Source organism: Chelon labrosus, assembly GCF_963514085.1.
Source record: "Chelon labrosus genome assembly, chromosome: 5".
Lineage (NCBI taxonomy): Eukaryota > Metazoa > Chordata > Actinopteri > Mugiliformes > Mugilidae > Chelon > Chelon labrosus.
Genome location: NC_140341.1, coordinates 13,065,610 through 13,081,842, shown reverse-complemented (window position 1 = coordinate 13,081,842; position 16,233 = coordinate 13,065,610). Strand labels below are relative to the sequence as shown.

General features: G+C 41.0%; 2 protein-coding genes across 2 annotated transcripts in view; both read left to right on the top strand.

The window, feature by feature from the left end:
* Nucleotides 1-13,090, top strand: part of LOC311487960 (NXPE family member 3-like) — a gene marked incomplete at its 5' end in the record, with an annotated part of 56,905 nt that extends 43,815 nt beyond the window's left edge. Inside the window, 3 exons of the mRNA XM_084544438.1 lie at nucleotides 11,929-11,996; nucleotides 12,088-12,306; nucleotides 12,381-13,090. Coding sequence (XP_084400564.1) covers nucleotides 11,929-11,996; nucleotides 12,088-12,306; nucleotides 12,381-12,943 — 850 coding nt within the window. The 3' untranslated portion in view covers nucleotides 12,944-13,090. The remainder of the gene's footprint in view (nucleotides 1-11,928; nucleotides 11,997-12,087; nucleotides 12,307-12,380) is intronic.
* Nucleotides 7,437-9,855, top strand: LOC311488713 (NXPE family member 3-like; the record flags this gene model as incomplete). The annotated part of the gene is made up of 2 exons (XM_084545564.1): nucleotides 7,437-7,580; nucleotides 8,699-9,855. The coding sequence occupies 2 exons, from the start codon at nucleotides 7,437-7,439 to the stop codon at nucleotides 9,533-9,535; spliced, it is 981 nt and encodes a 326-aa protein (XP_084401690.1). The 3' UTR covers nucleotides 9,536-9,855.
* Nucleotides 13,091-16,233: the final 3,143 nt, after the last annotated feature.

Sequence of the window (16,233 nt, the reverse complement as noted above, 5' to 3'; positions counted from 1 at the left end):
AGACCATACTTATACTGGCGGCTATGACGGCCTTTAGCTTCATTATGCTCTCACTCCAGCGTGTCGAATCAAGAGAAAAAGCTGGGCTAAGTAAATAAAAACAATAAAGTAATGCAACAGCGTATTGTATTGACTGTTAATGTGCAGTTGATTGACTAAAACGCACCATGTCTTTTTTGAAAATGAAAGTAGTATGTTTTCTGAGGATGTACTGTGAACAGTGATGTCTGCTCTCTATAATTAGAAATATCACTGGCATAATTATGACATATGGCAAGGGGAAGCACGCCAAAGGTTAGTTGCAAAAAAATGACCAGCAGGTGTCGCACTATGTGAACCTTTTCATCAATAGATTTGTTCTCTCAAAAAATATAAAGAGAAATATAGATATCAAAAGGAAAAAATACCAAGGCACTCATCTAGAAATAATATTAAAAAGCCTTTATTAAATCACATGGCTTGGAAAGGTAAAAAATGCTCCTACGCGTTTCGGCTAGGGGCCTTCATCAGGGAGTGTGTCCTGAATAGTAAAGAAACAAACAATTAAAATAACTGGTGAGACTGGTACCAGGTGCTGGCACTCAATTCATCAGCACAACTGACAAAGGAAGCCATATTCAAAGTCCAACAGGAGGGGGCCTCGCAGCCTAAAGAAGATTCAAAAAGTATAATATCATGATCCAATATTCCCCAAAGGGTCACAAGCATATATATCAGCCCATCCATCATAAACATAAAGCTATCAAAGAGTTACAAGTGAACAGTTCTTACAAAAAATGATAAAATTCTAAATCCTCATTGAGTCCTGGATATTGTGTTGCTTTTAGCTTAAATATCCAAAAACTCTCCCGTTGGTTGAGTTGCTTTTGTCTATCACCTCCCCTTAAGGTGTGGGGTATATGATCAATACCTATAGCCCTAAGGATGGAGGGATTGCTGTTGTGTTTTTCTCTGAAATGGCGAGCCACTGGGTAGTTATCATTTTCTGTTCTGATTACATATTTATTTTCAGAAATTCTGTCTTGTAATCTCTGTTTGGTTCTGCCAACGTAAAACACCTCACATAGAGGGCATTTCAGCTTGTATATTACAAAAGTGGTTTTACAATTGATAAAGTGTTTGATTTCATAGGTTCCGTTACCATGTATATCTTGAAAGTTTTTGCATTTGGTCACGGTGGAACAGTGATTACACTGGCCACACTGAAAACTGCCTTGAGGTTTAGCTGATAACCATGTAGATTTAGGAGATGCTGGTAAGTAGCACTGATGATGAAACCCACCAGAGTCCCAACTCTACTGCAGATGAGTCAGATTTTTTAGACCGGAGAGACAGACAGCAGTCTCTGAAGCCACAACGGGGCGTGGCCAGAAGACAGGAACAAGGCAAATTAAGATCAAGGCGAAACCAACAAGAAGAGGGAGAAGAAAAGGTCACCAAGCCCATCCTGAGGAGCAACAGAGGGACACAGTGATTAATATATCTTGAAAGCCTCTATCTCCTAACTGCATTGATGTTCTAACCAAGGGCCTGTCTTTCTCTCCTACCTATACTTCGAGGGAATTTGACACGAAGATCGACCTTTTCAGATTCTATAGGAATCTACACCTCAAGGCCTGGTACAGTAAAAACACTCGCCCCTCAGTGCCAGCTAATGACTCTAATAATGATATACCTAAGACTCTTTTCAAACCCAAATCAACTTTCTGTCCTGTTGTTTTGAATGCTACTTTAAATGCTTTTACTAAGAAAGTGGACTTTGAAGTTGAAAAACTGTATAAACAGAGGGAAATAAGGTTTAAACACCACAATTTGTCTAAACATGAACGTGAGGCATTGGAACAAATAATGAATGATGAAGATTTGGTTATTAAAAAGGCTGACAAGGGAGGAGCAGTTGTGGTTTGGGGTAAAGAGAAATACATTGAGGAAGCTAATAGACAACTGAATGATCCAGAATATTATAAAGTGTTAAATTATAACCCCACAGAAAAATTGAAGATTGAACTAAAAACTATTTTGACTGAAGCAAGGGATAATAACTGGATTTCTGATAATGAATGTAAGTTTCTCTTCAATGAACATCCTAGACTGGCCTCCTTTTATTTACTACCGAAGATACACAAAAACCTGGAAACTCCCCCAGGGAGACCGGTTATTTCAGGTATAGGCAGTTTTACAGAACCTATCTCCAAATTTATAGATTATTTTCTAAAGCCTATTTTGCCTTCACTTCCAGCGTATATACAGGACACCACAGCTGTCTTGAATGTAATAGAACAACTACGTAAAGTGGGAGAGGATACTCTATTAGTGACCATGGATGTAGAGTCACTGTACACCTCTATTATACATGAAGAGGGTCTAGCAGCACTGGAATATTTCCTTGATGAAAGATCCCTAACAGACTTTCCTCCTACAAATTTCCTGCTTAAGCTTACAAGATGGACTCTAAATAATAACGTCTTTATCTTTCAGGACCGCTTATTCCAACAGGCTAAAGGCTGTGCGATGGGAGCATGCTTCAGTCCTTCTTATGCAGGTTTATATATGGGAAAATGGGAACGAGATTTTGTATTTGACTCCACTAAGAACCCTTTTTGTAACAAAATCATTTACTGGGGCAGGTACATCGATGATGTTCTATTACTGTGGTCTGGATCAGAGTCTGAACTATTAGCTTTTCATGAATTTCTTAATAAGACGAATGAAAACATCAAATTGTCTCTGGAATTAGATAAGCACAGGATTTGTTTTTTGGATTTGGAAATTTTCAAAGACAAGGAAGGTTTTCTACATTCCACTATATATAGAAAATCTACCTCTCGCAATACCATACTGCATGCTATAAGCTGTCACCCAAAACATCTGAAAGAAAATATCCCCCTTGGTCAATTTCAGAGACTTAGAAGAATTTGTGATCAAACTGATGATTTTGATGAAAAAGCCATAAAGATGGAAGAACGGTTTATACAGAGAGGCTACATTAAAAGTGTTGTCCATACTGCCAAAAATAAAGTAAGAAATCTTGAACGACAGCCACTCCTGAAAAATAGAGCTACTAGGCGGTGCTCAGAAAGAGTTTTCTTCTCTACGAGATTCAGCACAGAGGCCAATCACATTAAAAATATAATTAAAAGAAACTGGAACCTATTACAATGTGATGTCTCTCTAAGAAAGATTTTTTCAGAGCCTCCTATTTTCAGCTTTAAACGTTCACCTACTCTGAGTGACAAACTGGTCCATAGCTACTTACCAGCATCTCCTAAATCTACATGGTTATCAGCTAAACCTCAAGGCAGTTTTCAGTGTGGCCAGTGTAATCACTGTTCCACCGTGACCAAATGCAAAAACTTTCAAGATATACATGGTAACGGAACCTATGAAATCAAACACTTTATCAATTGTAAAACCACTTTTGTAATATACAAGCTGAAATGCCCTCTATGTGAGGTGTTTTACGTTGGCAGAACCAAACGGAGATTACAAGACAGAATTTCTGAACATAAATATGTAATCAGAACAGAAAATGATAACTACCCAGTGGCTCGCCATTTCAGAGAAAAACACAACAGCGATCCCTCCATCCTTAGGGCTATAGGTATTGATCATATACCCCACACCTTAAGGGGAGGTGATAGACAAAAGCAACTCAACCAACGGGAGAGTTTTTGGATATTTAAGCTAAAAGCAACACAATATCCAGGACTCAATGAGGATTTAGAATTTTATCATTTTTTGTAAGAACTGTTCACTTGTAACTCTTTGATAGCTTTATGTTTATGATGGATGGGCTGATATATATGCTTGTGACCCTTTGGGGAATATTGGATCATGATATTATACTTTTTGAATCTTCTTTAGGCTGCGAGGCCCCCTCCTGTTGGACTTTGAATATGGCTTCCTTTGTCAGTTGTGCTGATGAATTGAGTGCCAGCACCTGGTACCAGTCTCACCAGTTATTTTAATTGTTTGTTTCTTTACTATTCAGGACACACTCCCTGATGAAGGCCCCTAGCCGAAACGCGTAGGAGCATTTTTTACCTTTCCAAGCCATGTGATTTAATAAAGGCTTTTTAATATTATTTCTAGATGAGTGCCTTGGTATTTTTTCCTTTTGATATCTATATTTCTCTTTATATTTTTTGAGAGAACAAATCTATTGATGAAAAGGTTCACATAGTGCGACACCTGCTGGTCATTTTTTTGCAACTAACCTTTGGCGTGCTTCCCCTTGCCATATGTCATAATTATGCCAGTGATATTTCTAATTATTGAGAGCAGACATCACTGTTCACAGTACATCCTCAGAAAACATACTACTTTCATTTTCAAAAAAGACATGGTGCGTTTTAGTCAATCAACTGCACATTAACAGTCAATACAATACGCTGTTGCATTACTTTATTGTTTTTATTTACTTAGCCCAGCTTTTTCTCTTGATTCGACACGCTGGAGTGAGAGCATAATGAAGCTAAAGGCCGTCATAGCCGCCAGTATAAGTATGGTCTGTGATCATAACATAGTCTCGTCTGTCTGTCGCAATATATTTGTGTTAACATTTCACTGTCTAAAGACCAAGACGTACGCGAGGACCTTTATTTTGAAGAGCACAGCACAAATATAATTGATGGAACACACTAGCCAATCAGAGGCAATGGGGTGCCGAAGGCCCACCCACCAATGGAAACGAAATATTGAGTGGTAAATTTGTTTTGTCAGTACAAACAAAAAAACGAAAAATCAAGCCGAATTGTCGATTTCCGTTTTTTGCCCAAAATTAGAAAAACGAAAAAACGACCTGTTTCTGGTTTTTAAATGTGTTATTTATACCAAAATATCAAACGGTTAAAACGTACCTTGGTCTCTTTCCTCCATCTTGACCAGAACTCATTTGCCAAATGTTGCACTCTCCGCCATCTTTTGCAAAGATAAAGCGCTTTCTTCCTTCATCTGGTTGCCATCCCTCCTGAGATAAATTATATCCCAAATATTTTACCACTGGTGACCACAGCTGTAGCTTAGCCTTACTCACTTTGTGCCCTTGCATAGACATGTATTGTAGAAGTGCCAGTGTGTCTGTTTTGCATATTTTGTATATGGGTATCAAGCACAGGGTGCCCTAGGCACCACACCTTGTACCAATCTCTATCCTGTTGAGGGTGGAACCTTTTAAACAGGACACAGTGGCGTATTTCAGGCTGAGGCTTCACACGGAACTATCACTTTTGCTTGCAGTAGCGCGTCTAAGATTGGCTTTATTCCATCTTCTGCCTCAGGTTTTAATGGATATTGGCATTGGTGAGGTCTGTAATCTGATTTTGGTGCTATTTGTACTGCCAATGCTCCTTTCATTAGCCCTACATCATGTAGACCTTTTGACTAAAACGTCTCTGGTATGTCTGCTAACTCGTCAGTCAATCAGTCATTTCTGTGAGTCTAAGATGTGCACTGCCGACGTACCGTGCGTTATCCAGTTCAGTCGTTGTCTGTATGAGTAAGTTGTTGACCTATGCTGCCAATTTTCCATCACCTTCTCCCAGTCAGTAGCTTGTGTCACCTTTTGAATGAAATCTCCCACTCCTTGCCATGTTCCCTGCTTGGGCTTTGACAGAGATAGGTGGGCAGGCGAGTGATTTCGGTGCAATTTCCATGCCTCAGCTGTCAACTGCACTGTTGCCCCACAGTATCCTTCTTCATCCCAGTAAAGTGTTTTTAGAACCAGTTTCAAATTGGTCAGTTTGTGACATTGCTTTTCATATGACAGGTCTGGGCCTGGGATGTAGTTAAAGTACAGAGAACAATGCACGTCCCCTGTTTGCTGGACATCTGGTCAATGGCAGTCGGCTGTATTCCACTATTTGTGTCAAACACTGCTTTGTATCTGTGGAAATATTTATCAGCTGTCTCATCTTTTTCCCCTTCTTTTTCCCTTCTTTTATTCTTTTATGTGTAATAACACCAGTCTGTGCAATACGTCTATTATCTGTTCTATCTCTGTCATTTCTGTAAGCTGTTGCAAATTGCAATTTCCCCATTGTGGGACAAGTAAAGGTTTTTTTATTCTTATTCTTATTCTTATTTAATTCTTTACACTGCTGTGGACTTAACTTGCCATTGAACTGATATTTCTTCTTCCATCTGCCAAGCTTCTCAACTGATCGTGGATCTCGAGAGTACATATATTTTTTTCATCCCCAGTTAAGGGCTCTCGTTTTGTAAGACAGTCCCCCATTTGTTTTGTTTTAGCTTTTTCTTCTGTAAATTATTCTGTCACTCCTACCCTTAATGAGGTGTTTCAGTGACCTACTTCAACAGCAATGGGTTTATGTTAACGTCAGTTCATATCACTGGTCACTCCTTTCACACATTCCACATTCACTCTTTTATTTATTTTTTTCGTTTTAGTGCGCTTTGTCCTATGAGTCCCAGACTCTCTTTATCGCTTTGTGGCCTATGAGTCCCAGACTCTCTTTATCGCTTTGTGGCCTATGAGTCCCAGACTCTTTTAAAAGCCCTGCTTTTACTCACCTCCGGGTTTGGTCTGTCTTCCTCTCCAGTTCACTGGAGGCCAGCCGGCACGTCAGCAGCAGCATTAGCAGCATCAAACAGAGCCTCCAGAGGAATTATATACTGAAGTGCATAGGTTTACTTGAGTGGATGGAGTTTGTTTGAGAAGAGATTTGTTTTCTACATTGCTCTCTGAGCTGTTCTTCTCTCTAACAACGCAGACAACTTTATGTGCTCAGGAAGGTTGTTTTAACCTGGTTGAAAGTGGACCACTGGCTTTGATCTTCTTCCCAAAACGCTTAAAATGCCGCCAGTTGTATACTGTTGTCATGTAGAAATTGTGTATTTCTGTCTCAAATATTTAGGAATAGAAGGCTTTGCAGATTGGACACACTTGGGTAAACTTGTCCTACCTCATATTTACTGTATATGTGTGTAGAACATGTACAGATAATAACGTATGAAAAAAGAAAAGCTTAAAACATTAGAATCATAAAACAAATTAAGTCAGGTACAAAAAGACCTTCTTCCCCAAACTATGTTTATACCTTGTACCCAGAGGAGGTCAGCACAGATAACTAAACTAAATGATGAAATAATGAGCAATAAAATGTAAAACTCACTTCAGCTTCACCACATAGACAAACCATTTCTTTGTCGCAGTGATTTAGGTTTGTTCAACACATCGCCAGATGATCTCAATCTCAAGTGTCACACATTTTGTAATGTAACCTGTTTAAATATTATTATTTATATTCAGCAGAGACTTAACTACTTATACACATGTATTTGGGACCAAAGCTTATTCAGAGTATCAGCATTATTTCATGTCATCTCAAATGATTCTCCACAAACATCAACAGAACCTTCTTGATGACAGCGTTTATGGACGCAGATGAAAAGATTGCATCATCGTCATTGCAGTGATGGCAGAGTGTGAGACAGGACCTGATCAGGGGAGACAGAAGGAGGTTACCATATACCGAAATCTGTCCAAATATGCCCTCATCTTCCTCTTCCTAGCACTGTCTGGCCTCATCTTCCTGCTGAGCAACATCCAGACTGTAAAGGTGAGGAGAGAAATGGGGTTAAATGAATTTATCTTCCCCAGGGGGAAATGGTTAAACTGTGTGTTATGTACAGTATCTCTGGACCAATGCTGCACATTATCAGCAGAGTTATAGTCCAAATGTACTGTACACAAGTTAAAAGTTTATATTATAGAGAATCAACTGCTTTTTCTTTTCATTGTGTCCTGTGGTGGATAATAAGAAATCAAAACACCCTGGTATTTCTGTGTGTTTAAGACATAAGACATGTTTACTAATGCCACGTATGGGAAATTACCTGGAATTTGGCAAAATATATATACAAAAACAATAACGACTTTGACAGGGGAATTCACCAAAAAACACACTACAAATTTGAAAAATATTTACAAAAAATAACAACACTCTGAAAAAAATATAGAGAAAAAGAGAAATATAAAGACATTCTGTATATACAGCATGGTGGTGGAAAAGCCTTAACAAATAAATAATTGCTAAAACTTTAAAAACTGTAAGATGGTGAGGTAGTGGTTCGTGCAAAGTAAGGCAGTGCAAAAAAGCTGATTTATTTGTGCAAAAATGACAGTAAAACCACAACCAAGCCAAGTCTAACATGTGGATTATTGTTGTCTCAGGCTGGTATTGTACAGCCTGATGGCAGTTGGAATGAAGGACCTGCGATAGCGTTCCTTCTTGCAGCGTGGATGCAGCAGTCTGCTGCTGAAGGAGCTGCTTAGGTCTCCTACAGTCTGATGCAGTGGGTGAGAGGGGTTGTCCATGATTGTCAGCTTGGCCAACATCCTCCTCTCACCCACCTCCTCAATGGAGTGCAGAGAGCAGTCCAGGACAGAGCCTGTCAACATCTGTAGATGGGCTGACAGCCCAGACAAAGCACCAAGCATTGGGAGTTCCAAATGAGCAAATAATACAAAGTGTAGTGCAAACATACCGGATCCTAAATTTCTCATAATGCAACCCCATATGCTCTCAGTCTGATAAAATCCTGTTGAAACATGCAGCTCCACCCCTGATCAGGATTGTTCACACATAAAATAGTTTTCACTCTGGTTGCATTACTCATTAGTCCATAGTGTGCCAACCACTCTACTCTTTACTAATATGTCTTTCTTTCTCTTTAGAACTGGAACTCCAACACAATTTCAGCCCTCTACCAGCTCAAGAACAGGATCCAGTCGTCCTTCATCTCAGAGAACCTCCCGACTTTTCATCACAACCACACCTTCTGTGCCCGTCTGGGCCACAAAGTCTCTCCTGAAGATGAACTGGAAGAGCGCTACCTGTTGGACTCTATCGCCTGGCCTTTGCCCCCGCCTCACTCTACACCTACTGCCATCCATAACACTAGTGACCCCGTGCACAGCCTCTTCACCATCCTTCCCAGCAAGGGAGTTAGAGAGTGGCACGTTGGGGACCAGCTGGAGGCCCTTGTACAAATGCATGACTTCAATGGTCGTCCCAAGCGTTACGGCGGAGACTTTATCTTGGCCAGGCTGCACTCTCCGGAGCTTCAGGCTGGTGTAGCAGGCACGGTGGTGGACCACAGGAATGGATCTTATTCCGCCCTGTTCCCGCTCCTCTGGGTGGGGTCAGCGCAGGTTGAGATAACGCTGGTGCACTCCAGCGAGGCCATTGCTGTGCTGCGGCGACTGAGGGAGGAACGGCCTGATCGGGTGTATTTCAAGAGCCTGTTCCGCTTGGGCCTCTTGAAGGAAACTACTGTATGCAGCATGTGCTTGCCCCCTGGCCAGCAGCCCCTGTGCAACTACACAGACCTTTACACAGGTGAACCCTGGTACTGCTATAAGCCCAAGAATCTGAGCTGTGACACCAGAATCAACCACTTCAGAGGAGGCTACTTGAAACATCTCATCACCAAGGAGGAAGCACTGCTCTTCCAAAAGTTTGTAGAGTTAACTAATCCCATAGCTCATTCTTTGTTTATTCTGAATATATAACAGCCAGCACATTAGTAATGAAATCATCATTGTTATTCACGTCAATAGTTGGTGGTTTAAATGTTGTGGCAGAATTGTGTATAGCTGGACACCGTCAACAGTTACTCTAACACTAAAATTATTCCCAAATATAGTGGAAGTGAGCGTTGCGTTCTTGTGCTTGTAACGTATTTTGCAACCAGGGTCAGTGCAGTAATGAACATGTGGTAGAGGCGTAGTGATGATGTCCTGCCACCAGTTGTGACCCCTTCAGCCCAGGAGCCACATGATTTTGGCGTTTTGGGCCCTTACTTGATAGTCAACAGTGGAGAAAGGCAGGAATGAATGAGGTAAGAGCTTGCACTAAGGCTGCAAGCTGAAATTAAGCCTGTGCCACTGCAGTGAGGATGAGAGTCTTACTTTATGGGGCATCATGTAAGTTATAAGGACACCGCTGGCTGCCACAATCTGGACTCACTCATAGCTTTACTCATCTTGGTATCATAGGCCAGGCGTATCTCCAGTTGTAGTTGCAAATATTTTCTCCAGCCACGTAAGATGTCAGCATTTGTGATATACATTTAACTTCTGGGGAACTGTCATGTTTATATATAATCTATGGTCTTAGGGAGACCAGCTTTCTTATGTGAAGAACTGTTGAAGTATGAGGTACCTCGTGCTTTCTTGTGTCAGGTTTGCTCTCTCTACTGACAATAATGGTGTCCAAACACAGACCTTATTTCATCCATCACTTGTCACAATTATGTCCGCTTCTAATCTCATGTACATTTTTAAATATGGATTCCATATGTGGTCTGGTTGGTTCTGTATATTGCTCATATATACAGTGCCTTGAAAAAGTATTCATACCCCTTGAACTTTTTCACATTTTGCCACCTTACAACCACAAACTTAAATGTTTTTTATTGAGATTTTATGTGATCTATCAACACAAAATAGCACATAATTGTGAAGTGGAATGGAAATGATACATGGTTTTTCAAAATTTTAAGCAAATAAAAATCTGAAAAATGTGGTGTGCATTTGTATTCAGCCCCACCTGCATCAATAGTTTGTAGAGCCACCTTTTGCTGCAATTAAATCTGCAAATCTTTTGGGGTATGTCTCTACCAGCTTTGCACACCTAGACACTGAAATTTTTGTCCATTCTTCTTTGCAAAATAGCTCAAGCTCAGCCAGATTGGATGGAGAGCGTTTGTGAACAGCAATTTCAAGTCCTGCTTCAGATGCTCAATGGGATTCAGGTCTGGACATTGACTGGGCCATTCTAACACATGAATATTCTTTGATCTAAACCATTCCATTGTAGCTCTGGCTTTATGTTTAGGGTCATTGTCTTGCTGGAAGATGAATCTCCTTCCCAGTCTCAAGTCTTTTCTAGCCTCCAACAGGTTTTCTTCCAGGATTGCCCTGTATTTAGCTCCATCCATCTTCCCATCAACTCTGACCAGCTTCCCTGTCCCTGCTGAAGAAAAGCATCCCCACAACATGATGTTGCCACCACCATGTTTCACAGTTTAGGTGGACCATGTCTTGGTAGGTTTGCAGTTGTGCCATACTTTTTCCATTTTTGGATGATGGATTGAACAGTGGTCCTTGAGATGTTCAAAGCTTGGGATATTTTTTTTATAACCTAACCCTGCTTTAAACTTCTCCACAACTTTATCCCTGACCTGTCTGGTGAGTTCCTTGTCTTCATGATGCTGTTGTTCACTAGTGTTCTCTAACAAACCGGTGAGGCCTTCACAGAACAGGTGTATTGATACTATGAGTAAATTACACACAGGTGGAGTCAGTTTACTAATTAGGTGACTTTTGAAGACAATTGATTGCACTGGATTGTATTTAGGGGTATCAGAGTACAAGGGGCTGAATACAAATGCACACCACACTTTTCAGATTTATATTCGTTTAAAATTTTGAAAACCATATATCATTTTCGTTTCACTTCAAAATTATGTGCTATTTTTTGTTGGTCTATCATGTAAAATCTCAACTAAATACATTCAAGTTTGTGATTGTAAGGTCACAAAATGTGAAAAAGTTCAAGGGGTATGAATACTTTTTCAAGGCACTGTATCAGTTAGATGTCAATTGGACATTCCAGTTGTCAGTTAAATGTCAATTAGATGCCAGGCGACTGTGTCCATTTCCCTATTATATGAATAAATGTTCAAACATCATAAGCAAGAGGTTACACAATGGTCAAAAATTTTCATCAGTACTTTCACTTCTGATTTCTCTCAACAGAACGTAGTCCACAAATGGAAAGCTCCCTGAAAGTTCTGTTTTAGTGAATTATTGAGTGGGGAAGTCTAAATACTTGAGACAGTAGATAAAAGATAGCTTTTACTGGAACAGTGAACAGTATGTTGCTTTTTCTTTTGTCTTAGTCGTGTAAACGTCAACGTTCATATATGCGCTTCAGGACCTCACAGAATCAATGTGCTGCCACAGAAAGGTAGGATATACCTGCAGAGTGACATTTGTAGTTTGTGCATTCTTTGAGTTATTCCAGTCAACTTGTTTGTCTCACCTTGTATCAGATACAGAAGTAGTGGAAGAAAGCAGAACCATGAAACCAGAACCAAACAACTTAGCACCATCTGGATATTACTATAAAGACTCGTGGAGGCCGCTAGGTGGCGTTACGATGCGTCAGTTTAATCAGCCATCTTCCATCACTCAGTGTTTGAAGAACAAAGTGATCCACATGTATGGAGACTCCACTGTCCGCCAGTGGTTTGAGTACCTCATTGCTTCTGTACCAGGTGAGTGTTTTTGTCTCATCCTGAATGACTCTTTTCCGTTCCATTTTAACTTTAATTTATTGTATCTTATCCAGAGTTAAAGGAGTTCAACTTGCACAGTCCTAAAAAAGTCGGGCCATTCATGGCGGTAAACATTACCCATAATATTCTCTTGAAGTACCGCTGTCATGGCCCTCCCATCCGCATCTTACCTGTCATGTCCAGTGAGTTAAGGTACATTTCAAACGAGCTGGACGGCCTCTCAGGGGGCCCCAACACCGTGGTGGTCCTCAGCATCTGGGCCCACTTCAGCACCTTTCCAGTGGAGCCATACATACGGCGGCTTCGCCACATTCGACGGTCACTGGTGAGGCTCATGGACCGAGCACCGGGGACCCTCGTAGTGATCCGATCACCCAATCTCCTAGCCATGGGCCAGGAGTCGAGTCTCTACAACAACGACTGGTACTTCCTACAGCTTGACATGGTGCTCAAGGCCATGTTCAAGGGACTGAACGTTCTGGTGGTGGACGCCTGGCAGATGTGTTTGGCACACCGCCTCCCTCATGACTTGCATCCTCCTCCAGTCATTGTCAAGAACATGATAGACATGCTTTTGTCTTACATTTGCCCAGAGAACAAGAACAGCCAAAATTAAAAATGCAGCGATGATAGTGGATTTGTTGTTGAAGGTAACTGGGGACTTTATTGTGTGAATCAGTCAAGACACTCTCCAGACTTTAATGCTCATCTCTGTTCTATATAACTTTATTTTGTTCTGGCAATGCCAAACATTTTGGTACTGCTCAGCTTTTATTGTTACCAAAGTCTTTTGTGTGTTTGTATTTGTGTGTGTGGGTGTGTGGGTTTTAGGAGCATTTTTAATTTTATTTTTCTGCCAAAGCTGAAGACTCCCAGTGTCCAGGTGTCAAAGATTTCTTTCAGGCCTCAGGCTGTTCTCTGTTAAAATATACATGTGTTTCGTCCTGAACCAAATTCACTGTTAATGTGGAGCAGCACTTCAAGTACAGCTTTCTGTCTGTCTGTAATAGCATCAACAACACTGTGGTTAAATTCCATACCATACACGCCCACTTTCCGTTTACAGTTTCAAATGTTTGTATGTGTTTACACCACACAACACGACCTCTGTAAATCATTATAGCAGGCAAAATATGATAAGGACTTAAGCTCAAGAGCTGAAAAATTTACATTTAAATGTATTTAATAGACAAATCCTGCACCTTTAATAGATACTGGGCATATTTTGTCATTTTTCTGCTTGTATACCTTCAGATATTTACTTTTAAGGTCTTAACTTTTCCATCTTGGTGTGGTTGACTTTTTTCTCTTCTGGACAGAGACTCTCAGCCTTACAGCGTGTCCAACTTAACAAGTCTGGCAAATGTACAACGGATCAAATCCCAACAGCAATGTGTGTTTGTCTGAGCCTCGACCTTTACTTACATTACATTTCCTCTTTATATGTGGGATCTATACTGAAATGTAACACATTCATGGACACTGAACACCCCCCATTTTCATGTATTTTCATTTGATTTCTGAATTATAATTATAAACTAATTACATAACAGCACTCAATTCAACCAGATAAGATTAAATAAATAACTCACAGACACAAAGCTGAAATATTGAATGTGTTTTATTGTGTGTTTCTCTTGGTGGGGCCTCTCAGCTGCTACTTATGAGGGCCTGTCCTGGGAAGAGAAACACATTGTAAGGCTGGTGTAGTGTTTTAGTGTAATTTGTATGTTTGAAAATCTGGTGTTGAATAATGTTTTCTTACCTTTGCTGTCTCCTCAGGTGTTCAGCCTAAAAGAGGTCTGAACACCTTTTTAAAGGTCCCGGGAGAGACCATTGTGATAATTGGAGGGGGGACTAGCAAATGTTTGGCGACTGTAAAGGATTGCTATGAGTGAATGTTAGCTAAGTAAGGGTTTTATGAGGTTTATAACAGTAGAGGCATTCAGAGTATATGTATTAGTTTAGGTATATTATTTAACCAAATATTGTATGGTGGATCTGGGGAGGGAGCTCACCTGTTCAGTGGTAGGGCTCGAGGGGTAATAGGTGGCAGCTTATAAAAGGGAGCCCGTGCACACAGACAGGGTGTGAGTGATTGGCAGAGCTGTGATCCAGACCTCAGGCCACAAAAGGGGCATGATTTTCTTTTTGTTATGTCTTTTAAGTCTTTTTGTCATGGATTATCAGGGTGAAATAAACACTTGGTTGGTTTGCAAACAAATGTGCCTATTTGGTATCAAATCTGTTTGTCCCTGGCGACAATCAGAGGCCGACTTATCACACACTTTACATCAACAAGAACTGAGTGGCCGTCATGTTTGCCAGCATGTGTGCTTTTCTACACGTTTAAAGGAGCGATCCACGGGCGGATTTGGAAGCCATTCTCATTGGCATACGAACTGTGCGCAACACGTTTGCTTAACTTTTATATTGTAACATGGATAGTAACATTTGGGTATCATTTATCGGAGCCTGTGTTCAATAAACTTAAATGTCATAATGGCAGTAACTCTCGTTCAACATTATTGTGGAACCGCATAACACATCTTATGATATAATAACATGATATAAACAGGAATATTCTTCTGGTATTGTTATGGTATCTGTTGGAAGCCGCCTACTTGTTTTCATATGCCTCCTGTTAGACCATGTGCAGGGAACAATGACTGAATACACCGATCAGGCATAACATTATGTCCATCTTCCTAATATTGTGTAGGTCTCCCTTGTCACAGTTGTGACTCATCAGAGAACGGACATGGGTCTTCTGAGGTTGTCCTGTGGTGTTTGGGTTGAAGGGAGGGGCCTCTGTGGATCATCCCACAGATACTTGATCAGTTTGGGATCTAGTGAATTTGGAGGCCAGGTCAACACTTTGTGCTGTTTTTCATGTTTTGTTTATTTTTTGAGTTGTTCCTAAACCGTCTTTGTGTGTGTGCCTGTGTCAGGCTGCATCCTGCTGGGGATGGCTGCTGCCATCAAGGAGTGTCATTGCTATGGGGTGGGGGGGCCTGGTCTGGTCTAGGTGGGTGCTACATGTCTAAGGCCTCGTCCACACGTACGAAAACGATCTTTTCCCCCTCCGTTTTCCCTGGCATCGTTTCAAGAATATCTGCGTCCACACGGATCCGTTTCAACACGACTGAAAACGCTACTTCATATTCCAGGCCTATAAGTGGCGCTGTTTCAGTTTCAGAAATTCACCAAAAGCAGAGAGGAAGAGGCAGAGCATGCGCATAAAGCTTGAGCGCTGTTTACAAATTGGCTTTAGAAGAAACCAAACTCAAGGAGAAATAATATTTTGCCCTGGTAACCCTAATAGGCTCAATATCTTCTCCAGCAGGAACACGAGCATGTAGTCCGCCATTGTTGTTGATGTTGTTGTTGTTCGCAGGATATAAGAGGTGGAAGGCTGCTCGAGGGGTGTGGCGATGACATCATCGAAACGCACGTATGCGTTTATCACCGTCCACACGAAAACGCAGGAGCTGCGTTTGCGAATTTTTCCACCCTGGGACCAGGTTTCAGAAAAGTGCGTTTTAGGGCAATGCGTTTACAGGATTCATTTGGACGATCGGCCAAAACGATGCAAAACATCTGCGTTTAGACCAAAAAGCGTCTCCGTGTGGACGGGCCCTAAGTAACATGCACATGAATGCCAGGTCCAAAGGTTTCCTGTCAGTAGTTTTGGTGTTGTGGCTGATCTAATCAGTGTATAAAAGCAATAAAGCTCTGTTGCCTGATATAAACCAGGAGTAATAAACAATAAAATACCTTGGATGTCGTCATTGAAGGTACCGTATCGATTCCGGTATGTGTTGAGGATGTGGAAGGCGTTGCTGTATTACGCAGTTCATCCCGTACCTGCGTACCAGTGTTGACTGTGGACATGAGCAATGAGAG